Here is a 10,277-nt window from a genome sequence, read left to right as displayed (position 1 = left end):
CGTCACGTATATATGTACACGTATTCACTTGTATGAACCCAATATAAATGCATGGTTGAACCCATTAAAGCTAGGACGCACGACGGCACGAGTAAGAAGCCTCTTGGCCCATTGAAAATTTATTATAACATGATGAATAGTAGCCCAACAAAAAGCCTACAGTTATTTCTCATCAAATACGAAAGAGCCCACAGGTGACAGTTGACTACGATGCCATCCACGCACGATTCCACATCCTGTACGCAACAAACCCCGTGCTTATCGTTTCCCCAAGTTCGTTTCCCTACCCGGCCCCTCGGTGTCTCATCTCCACATTCCCCCGTCATGGCGCCAGATCGCCAGTCCCCGGCGGCAAGCCGACAACGGCAAGTCGGCCATCGGCGATGGCTGGCAATTGAAGTCCCAACTGAAGGTAATCATATCACGCCGTCCTTTTTGTGTGGCATTACGCTTTACCCTAATTTTCCAATTAATTTCCCTGAACTTAGATTGGTCTATACTATGCTATGCAATAATATTTCTCAAAAAGAAATCGACCATCAGATTGATGTTGGCACTTCAGGGCCAACGTTAGATGTAGGCAATACATCAAAAACTATCTCCCAAAGTTTCTATTGAGACAGAAATAACTTTAGATGATCTGCCATATGATGTGTTTCATCTATTTATGATAATAATGAAATATCGAAAGGGTACACACTAAAATGTGAGTGACTTTACATGCTTCTTTCGCTTGATGGTACTACTTACGTTAAATTTGTCATACTAACTTATCATTTTTTCCAAAGGTTTTTAACGAGATGAGAAGCTGCACTTGAAGCTATGAAGTTATTTCGGTACTACCCTGTCTATAAAATGAAAATGAGGGATTTTATAATTTCATCCACTGGTATGTCTTGCACTCTTTGGTTTTACATTTAATCAATATATGCGATAATTGATACCATATTTCAGTTTGTTGCATTGTCTTTGAGTGTTGTACTCTTGTTGTAAGATTTGTTGAAAAGACTATTGTTGTAAGATAGTTTGAATCGGACATTACACTTAATTAATTAATACCAAATCCTCACAATGAGCTAATGAGTGAACCCATTGACAAAATTTTCTGGCTCCGCCCCTGGTGTGAAGGTGTGTCTCCGTCAGATCTCGCGGGATTCGGTCAGTGTTGGTTTTCGATGGATCTGTTTGGATCCGGTCTTCGTTCGTCTTTGTTTGAGTGTTTACATGTTTGATCCTTCTGATCTACGACTTTCTTCATCGGCGATGGTTGCTTCTTTGATGCGTTAGTCCTATAGGGCCTTAGCACGACGACTTTCCGACTGTCTACTACAACAATGTTTGCCTGGCTATAGTGATTGAGGGGCGATGACAGCGGCGCGCCTTCGGCTCGCTTCAATGCTTGGAGTCATCGTTGAGTGGTCCATGAACATGGTTGTAATTTTTATTATCTATGTTATTTTCTGTATTGTCATGGTTGAAAATGAATAGATTGAGTTTCGGGAAAAGAAATGGCTCTCTCTACGTAAGTGTCCTGCCCCCATCAGAAGCTGCACACGCACATATACATAGTACTTGTTTCGCGCTGGGACAGAGCCGGCAGGGAGCGGCATTGGGAAGCACGGTGTCCATGCTCCATGCAGATCCAAGGCGTGGATTAGGCATGCTGTCACAGGCAACTGTGACTGGAGTTGGCGAAGCATGGAGTGGGAGCAGTAGCTGGTTTGTCTCCCTTGACTCGGGGGCATGTGCTGCGGCATGTCCATGTGGCGGACGACGAGGAACGCATCAAGGGTTAAATAACGGCTGATAGAGAAGAACCCACGCGTACGCACATGCCCCCTCGATCTGGCTCTCACGTCTCGTGACACCATTGACGCCGGTACCTATCCTATCCTGAATGTGTCTAGCTTGACCATGCATTCGGCAGTACGTTTTCCCGCGCGCCCGCTGCTTGGCCCCCTGGAGCCCCAACACCATGTCTTCCTCTCCCTCGGCCGCCACGAGCCCACGACGATTTCACTCTCTCCATATCGACCTCCACTGTCACCGTGCATCGAACGTAGCCATCGGCCGCGGTGCCCCGCGCGCGTATATATACGGCACGCATCGACCTCACTGCGTTGCCGGAGTAGCTAGAAACAGCACAAGCTTTCAGCTGTAAGATCGCGCACAGGGAAAACAGTTGTCGAAGGGAAGGAGAGCAAGCCACCGGCGCCATGGAGCTGGAGCTGGGGCTTGCGCCACCCAACCACGCCGGCCAGTCGGCGGGCTCGTGCGGGAAGAGGGGCTCGGCGCCGGCGGGGGCGTTCGGGGTCACCAAGACCACGCTGCCACACTTCCCGCGCGACGACGACGGCGACGACAGCTGGGAAGACGGCACTGGCGGCGCCCTCGATTGGCGAACGAGCAACAAGTGAGGGTTTGCTTGTTTGGTGGTGTTCAATGCAATGCAGTGCACGTATGCGCCCTTCTCTTTCGTGAAACTGAGTGCAAGTCGTGCAGGAGGAAGAGGCTGGTGGGCTGGCCGCCGGTGAAGAGCGCTTACCGCCCGCGCAGCCGCGGCAACGGACACGTGAAGGTGAAGATGGAAGGGGTGCCCATCGGGAGGAAGGTGGACCTGTCCCGCCACGCCTCCTACCACCAGCTCCACCACACGCTCCGCCTCATGTTCCCCTCCTCCGCTTCTCACCATGGTGATCCATACGCCGTCGCCTACGAGGACGGGGACGGGGACTGGATGCTCGTCGGAGACGTGCCGTGGGAGTAAGTTGTGGATTCTTAATTTGTTCAGCGCGCATTCCCCTGTCATTGCATCGAATCGAATGGTTGACTGACAACGGTGTTGAACCGACCTCTTGCAGGGACTTTAGCCAGTCGGCCAAACGCCTCAAGATACTCATGCAACCGACTACACATGGCATTACTGGTTGAGTTTGGGCGTCATGATCTGCACCGGCGTCTGTGTCTAGTTAATTAGCTTACTGAATAATTGTAGTATAATGTTTTTTTTGCGGGTAATTTTAGTATAATGTTTTTTTGCGGGGGAATTTTAGTATACGACCAACGAAAGTTGGGCTCGAACACGGTCTGGGCTGATGAGAGTGGCGCATGCAGGCACCATAAGCTTACTAAATGTGTCATCGTTGCGGTTCTTGCCTCCCTACCAAAATGCAACGTCGACAATATTTTCTTCGCTGCGATATGTGAGTGATGTGACTTGTATGTGTGCCCATTCAGCGGCTGCGACAGTTTTGCCTGATTTTCCACTAATTAACCGGGTAAATTTCTTCTTCTTAATTAACGAAAACTCTTTGCACATGCCATGCATCAATACAGTGTCGAAGTTGCCTCGAGATTTGTACTATGCGATACTACTTTGAGTTGTATTCCTCTCACTCTTGTCTTTTATGCATGCATTTGTTTTAGTTTTATTCCGGTACGTTTTCAAATAAGTTTCAAATAGAATTAGATACACTTATTTGAAATATTTGATACAACTGTCCAATAATTTCATAACTTTTTTAGACATAAACCATTCTCCAGCCGTTTTTTATAGGTCTGTTATAGTTTATTAGTTGTTATAACCATGTACATAATCTCTCTATGTTATTATTCAACATATAAAAACTGAGTAGTTTTAACATGCTCCCTCTTACCCCCTCTTTTGACATGGTAAGAGTATATAATAGATCTAAGCCGTTGATCTCATTAATCAGTGGTCTGATTAACTCTTACATTCTTTCCTTACATGTAAAAATAGGGGGTAAGAGGAAGCATGTTAAAATTTGCCATAAAAACTATAGTGAGGATATTCCCTTTGTAAATAAAGCGGGCATTGGTTTTTTTTCAAAGTCCAATTTTTTTCTTGATCAAGTTTATAGAAAAACTCTTAATATCACAATACTGACCTTGTACATGTGTTGATATTTGTTTCTGTAAACTTGATCGAAGATAACGTTTTATGTTTGAAAAAAATAATAGACCTTATGAAAAGGAAACGAGAGTATCAATTTTGACATATTTCACCGTTATTCGTAAATTTCCAGATTTAAGTCACGATTTTTCCAACAAAATTCACATCAATTTCACATGATTTCAAACATATTGTCACAAATTTTGGTCATTTCTAAACAAGTATCAATAATTGGTCCAATCATTAAAAAAACATTGTGATTGTATTCAGTTGCTTCATTCTTCTATTAATGGGTTTCAAAAGCATTCCACAGATAATTCACATAAACTTGATTAAAAACAGATATGTTAGAACCATTATACAGGCACCCGAGAGACATTGCACTGAATTTTGACACAGACTAAATTTTGCAGAGATGTTTTTCAGTGGATTTTTAGAACTATTTCAGTGACATTTGTGAGACATCTCAGTGGAATTCAGAACGATACCAGAACAACAAAAGTGCAATTGTATGTCGAGTTCATCGCAGTACTGGTGTTTGTAGTTTTTGGACCTTTTTTTCATAAAGAGAGCGTCTTCTCCGATTTTCATTAACGGAAACCACATTACCATATTACAACAGCTGCAGAACTTAACAGGGAAAAAAGCATGCATGATCTAGTGAGAGCAGAAGGGCTATCCCCAACTGTCCCGAAAAGATCACATAAGGCAATCAGATACGGCCCCGCGGATAACCTACATCTCAAGGAGAGGTTTAAAATGGAAGTTTGGACAAAGTTTCTGGCCATACACAACCAGACTCACAATTGACAAAGAGCATGAAGGCAAATGAACATCTTCAATAGCGACCAAGAGCAAGAAGAACAGACAGCATTTTGTCCCCCATAGCAGCTTGACCCTGCCACGATCCTGTTCGCCCCAATCCTACATTCATGAGTCGGCTTAAAACTTCACTTGCAATCATCTCAACCATTCTTACGCCTCACTTCATTGTTCTTTGCTTCTGGGTTTTTCGGCAAGATATTTCAGTCATGAAGCCATTTAATAATCATATTAACAAGAGTACAAGGATCAGTCACCTGGTTATTACTACCTCCTTTCCGATTTATAGGGTTCAATTCAAAAATCTCATCAACTAAGGTAGACGATGAGTGGTGGAATAATTTTTGTAGTTTGCAAAAGCACTCAATTAATGCACTCGTTTTCCTCCAAAAATTACGTTTACCAATGCATTAATTGCAATGCATGCATGCATGAAGTCCATGCATTGATTAATTTTCTCTTAATACTTACATGTAATGATTATATGCACCTTGAAATCTGAACATGTGGTAGGGAACCATCAAATTGAGACTTATAAAATGAGAAATCTAAAATTTTGAGATAGGTCCTATAAACCGAAAAGAAGGGAGTATCAAAGATAATGCTATTTTTCAATTTCCAAATAGTCCAGAAAATGGCAGAGATGCCTGCACAACTAGACTTTTTTCACACATATTAAATCTCAACAGCCAAGTGTTAAACAAATTACTAAATATCAAACAACAATATCAACGCAAGGGACAAATCTAACTAGGAACTATGCATGCAACCGCTCTACTCGTTTGCCGCCGCTGGTGTTGTGCTTGTGCCGCCGCGGAGTAGGCGCGCGCATGCCGACCAAGCTTTGCATACGCCCACAATGACGCCCGCTGTTTAGCCGCCTTAAACCATCACTAGTAGAAAAGAGGGCTTTGGTTCAGGCCGGGTCAGCCCATTAGTCCCGGTTCAGTCCAGAACCGGGACCCATGGGGACATTGGTCCCGGTTCGTGAGGCCAGGGGCCTGCCGGGCCTCGTGGGGGCATTGGTCCCGGTTCGTCATGCCCCTTTGGTCAATGGGCCTCGCTCCTGGCCCACCACCATTGGTCCCGGTTGGTGGATTGAACCGGGACCACAAGCTTTCCTTTAGTCCCGGTTCATGCCACGAATCGGGACCAATGAGGTGCCTATATATACCCCTCGCCCGCGAGCAGAGCACTCAAGTGCTCTGTTTTTCTCTGGCCGGCGATGGGAGGGCTTTGTGGTGCTCTACCTCACCTCCTATGCACATGAGGTGTTCGATGAAATGCCCGAGCAACACTAGTAAACTTTCTCCTCTCGAAGCTTGACCTCAAAGCTCCATTTTCCTCGAGATTGGTCTAGGTTTAGTGGCCTATCACGTCCCACTCCCGTCTTCATCGCCGTCGATCGCCCGCACCGATCTCGTCGCCGGCACCACCGTGGTGAGCCTCTTGTTCTTATCTTCTTTCTGAAAGAAAAAAATTCTTACTTTAGATAGATACTTGTCTAATTTCTTACTTTTATTATTGCTTGTTATTATATAGTGCGATGGTTTTGGTATCCGCCCCCGTCGGCCCTCGTCTTGGCTATGATTCGGATGTGGTATGTATTATCATTTTATAACTATTTGGTTCATTTATTGTTTATGACAATTATGCCGACCAACGTGACATAGATTTTATTTATCTAGGAGGTAGTTGAACCAGAAATTCCAACCGACCCTATTGTCGAGAGGTTAAATTTAGTTGAAGAAGAAAACAATTACTTGAAGGAAAAAAATTGAGGAGGAGAAGATGATATTGGAGTTGCATGTTGCGGATGTCGTCGATGATCACAAGATCAAGATGGATGCAATGCGGTTGAAGATGAGAATGATTAGAAAATATGCCATTCATACTGAGGCTTGGTATCATTATGCCGTTGGATCAATTGTTACCTTGGTTGCGATTATGATCGCATTTGTTTTCGCATTGAAATGTTTTACATAGTTTCAATGTATGGTTTAATTAATTAGATGCTCTGGAGAGCTATATGTTGTTAGATGAGAATTATATATGTACTTTGGTTTTAATGTGATGATGAACTTCTATTAATTTGGTCACTTAATTATCTATTCATGATGTTCTGTGATGGTTTTTGACACACTTAATTATATATAATGCACGTAGATGAACCGGCAATGGATGTACGGTGACAGACACACCTCCGAGTATATTAAGGGCGTGCATGATTTTCTCGAAGTGGCTGTGGCAAACAAGCATAATGGTTTTATGTGTTGTTCATGCCCTAAATGTGGGAATACGAAGTCTTACTCTGACCGGAAAATCCTTCACACCCACCTGCTTTACAATGGTTTCATGCCACACTATAATGTTTGGACGAGGCACGGAGAAATAGGGGTTATGATGGAAGACGATGAAGAAGAAAAGGATGATGACAACTATGTGCCCCCTGAATACGATGATGCTGCAACGGGGGAAGTTGCTGAAGATCAAGAGGAACCAGACGATGTGCCTAATGATGCTGCAACGGGGGAAGCTGCTGAAGATCATGAGGAACCAGACGATGTGCCCGATGATGATGATCTCCGCCGGGTCATTGTCGATGCAAAGACGCAATGTGAAAGTCAAAAGGAGAAGCTGAAGTTCGATCGCATGTTAGAGGATCACAAAAAAGGGCTGTACCCCAATTGCGAAGATGGCAACACAAAGCTCAGTACCGTACTGGAATTGCTGCAGTGGAAGGTTGTGAATGCTGTGCCTGACAAAGGATTTGAGAAACTACTGAAAATATTGAAGAAGAAGCTTCCAAAGGATAACGAATTGCCCGACAGTACATACACAGCAAAGAAGGTCGTATGCCCTCAAGGATTAGAGGTGCGCAGAAGATACATGCATGCCCTAATGACTGCATCCTCTACCGCGGTGCGTACAAGGATCTGAACGCATGCCCGGTATGCGGTGCATTGCGGTATAAGATCAGACGAGATGACCCTGGTGATGTTGACGACAAGCCCCCTAGGAAGAGGGTTCCTGCGAAGGTGATGTGGTATGCTCCTATAATACCGTGGTTGAAATGTCTATTCAGAAACGAAGAGCATGCCAAGTTGATGCGATGGCACAGTGAGGACCGTAAGAAAGACGGGAAGTTGAGAGCACCCGCTGACGGGTCGCAGTGGAGAAAAATAGAGAGAAAGTACTGGCCTGAGTTTGCAAGTGACCGAAGGAACGTATGGTTTGGTTTAAGCGCGGATGGCATTAATCCTTTCGGGGAGTGATACGTCTCCAACGTATCTATAATTTTTGATTGCACCATGCTATATTATCTACTGTTTTGGACTATATTGGGCTTTATTTTCCACTTTTATATTATTTTTGGGACTAACCTATTAACCGAAGGCCCAGCCCAGAATTGCTGTTTTTTTTTTGCCTATTTCAGTATTTGAAGAAACGGGATATCAAACAGAGTCCAAACGGAATGAAACCTTCGGGAACGTGATTTTCTCACCGAACGTGATCCAGGAGACTTGGACCCTACGCCAAGGCATCAGAGAGGCGGTCACGAGGGTGGGGGGCGCCCCCCCCCCCCAAGGGCGCACCCCCTGCCTAGTGGGCCCCTCGAAGCTCCACCGACGTACTTCTTCCTCCTATATATACCTACGTACCCCCAAACGAACAGGGACGGAGCCAAAAACCTAATTCCACCGCCGCAACTTTCTGTATCCACGAGATCTCATCTTGGGGCCTGTTCCGGAGCTCCGCCGGAGAGGGCCGTCATCACGGAGGGCTTCTACATCATCATAGCCTCTCCGATGAAGTGTGAGTAGTTTACCTCAGACATTCGGGTCCATAGTTAGTAGCTAGATGGCTTCTTCTCTCTTTTTGGATCTCAATACAAAGTTCTCCCCCTCTCTTGTGGAGATCTATTCGATGTAATCTTCTTTTTGCGGTGTGTTTGTTGAGGTCGATGAATTGTGGGTTTATGATCAAGTCTATCTATGAATAATATTTGAATCTTCTCTGAATTCTTTTATGTATGATTAGTTATCTTTGCAAGTCTCTTCGAATTATCCGTTTGGTTTGGCCAACTAGATTGGTAGTTCTTGCCATGGGAGAAGTGCTTAGCTTTGGGTTCGATCTTGCGGTGTCCTTTCCCAGTGACAGAAGGGGCAGCAAGGCACGTATTGCATCGTTGCCATCGAGGATAGCAAGATGGGGTTTATTTCATATTGCATGAATTTATCTCTCTACATCATGTCATCTTGCTTAAAGCGTTACTCTGTTTTTAACTTAATACTCTAGATGCATGCTGGATAGTGGTCGATGAGTGGAGTAATAGTAGTAGATGCAGAATCGTTTCGGTCTACTTGTCACGGACGTGATGCCTATATACATGAGCATGCCTAGATATTCTCATAACTATGCTCAATTCTGTCAATTGCTCAACAGTAATTTGTTCACCCACTTTAGAATACTTATGCTCTTGAGAGAAGCCACTAGTGAAATCTATGGCCCCCGGGTCTATTCTCATCATATCAATCTCCATCACTTTAATCTTGCTTTGCTTTTGTTTACTTTGCTTTTTACCTTTCACTTTGCATCTTTATACTAAAAATACCAAAAATATTATATCTATCAGACCTCACTCTCGTAAGTGACCGTGAAGGGATTGACAACCCCTAATCGCGTTGGTTGCGAGTAGCTATCGTTTTGTGCAGGTACAAGGGACTTGACCGTGGCCTCCTACTGGATTGATACCTTGGTTCTAAAAAACTGAGGGAAATACTTACGCTACTCTGCTGCATCATCCCTTCCTCTTTGGGGAAATCCAACGCAAGCTCAAGAGGTAGCAGGGAGCAGAGCAGCAATCACATCACCTGGCCCGTTACTCCATGTATGTATAACCTTCCTCCTTGGATGTTCATGAAGCGGAAGTTCATTATGATGCCAATTCTCATCCAAGGCCCTAAGCAACCCGGCAACGACATTGATGTGTTCCTAAGGCCATTAGTTGAAGAACTTTTATAGCTGTGGAATGGAAACGGTGTACATACGTGGGATGAGCACAAACAGGAGGAATTTAACCTGCACGCGTTGCTGCTTGTAACCATCAAAGATTGGCCCGCTCTCAGTAACCTTTCAGGACAGACAAACATGGGATACCACGCATGCACGCACTGTTTAGAAGAAACTGAAAGTATATACCTGGACAAATGCAGGAAGAATGTGTACCTGGGCCATCGTTGATTTCTTTCGACCAACCATCAATGTAGAAAGAAAGGCAAGCATTTCAAAGGCGAGGCAGATCACCGGAAGAAGCCCGCCATGCGTACCGGTGATCACGTACTTGCTATGGTCAAGGATTTACACGTCATCTTTGGAAATGGTCCCGGCGGATTAGTTGTTCCGAATAACGCTGAGGGACACGCACCCATGTGGAAGAAGAAATCTATATTTTGGGACCTACCCTACTGGAAAGACCTAGAGGTCCGCTCTTCAATCGACGTGATGCACGTCACGAAGAACCTTTGCGTGAACCTGCTAG

At 44.6% G+C, this 10,277-nt stretch overlaps 1 protein-coding gene across 1 annotated transcript; it reads left to right on the top strand.

Annotated features, from left to right (window-relative positions):
• Positions 1 to 221: 221 nt before the first annotated feature.
• Positions 222 to 3,052, top strand: LOC123151916 (auxin-responsive protein IAA20). Its single transcript, XM_044571547.1, has 4 exons — positions 222 to 412; positions 789 to 2,413; positions 2,503 to 2,763; positions 2,862 to 3,052. The coding sequence occupies exons 2-4, from the start codon at positions 2,217 to 2,219 to the stop codon at positions 2,929 to 2,931; spliced, it is 528 nt and encodes a 175-aa protein (XP_044427482.1). The 5' UTR covers positions 222 to 412; positions 789 to 2,216; the 3' UTR covers positions 2,932 to 3,052.
• Positions 3,053 to 10,277: the final 7,225 nt, after the last annotated feature.

Source organism: Triticum aestivum, chromosome 7A (genome assembly GCF_018294505.1).
Source record: "Triticum aestivum cultivar Chinese Spring chromosome 7A, IWGSC CS RefSeq v2.1, whole genome shotgun sequence".
NCBI classification, from domain to species: Eukaryota; Viridiplantae; Streptophyta; class Magnoliopsida; order Poales; family Poaceae; genus Triticum; species Triticum aestivum.
This window is presented reverse-complemented; position numbering and strand designations above follow the sequence as displayed.

Coding starts and splice junctions, on each gene's coding strand:
- LOC123151916 (XM_044571547.1), top strand. CDS start 2,217: ATGGAGCTGGAGCTGGGGCTTGCGCCACCCAACCACGCCGGCCAGTCG. Junction 2,414..2,502: donor GATTGGCGAACGAGCAACAA/GTGAGGGTTTGC, acceptor CAAGTCGTGCAG/GAGGAAGAGGCTGGTGGGCT. Junction 2,764..2,861: donor GTCGGAGACGTGCCGTGGGA/GTAAGTTGTGGA, acceptor GACCTCTTGCAG/GGACTTTAGCCAGTCGGCCA.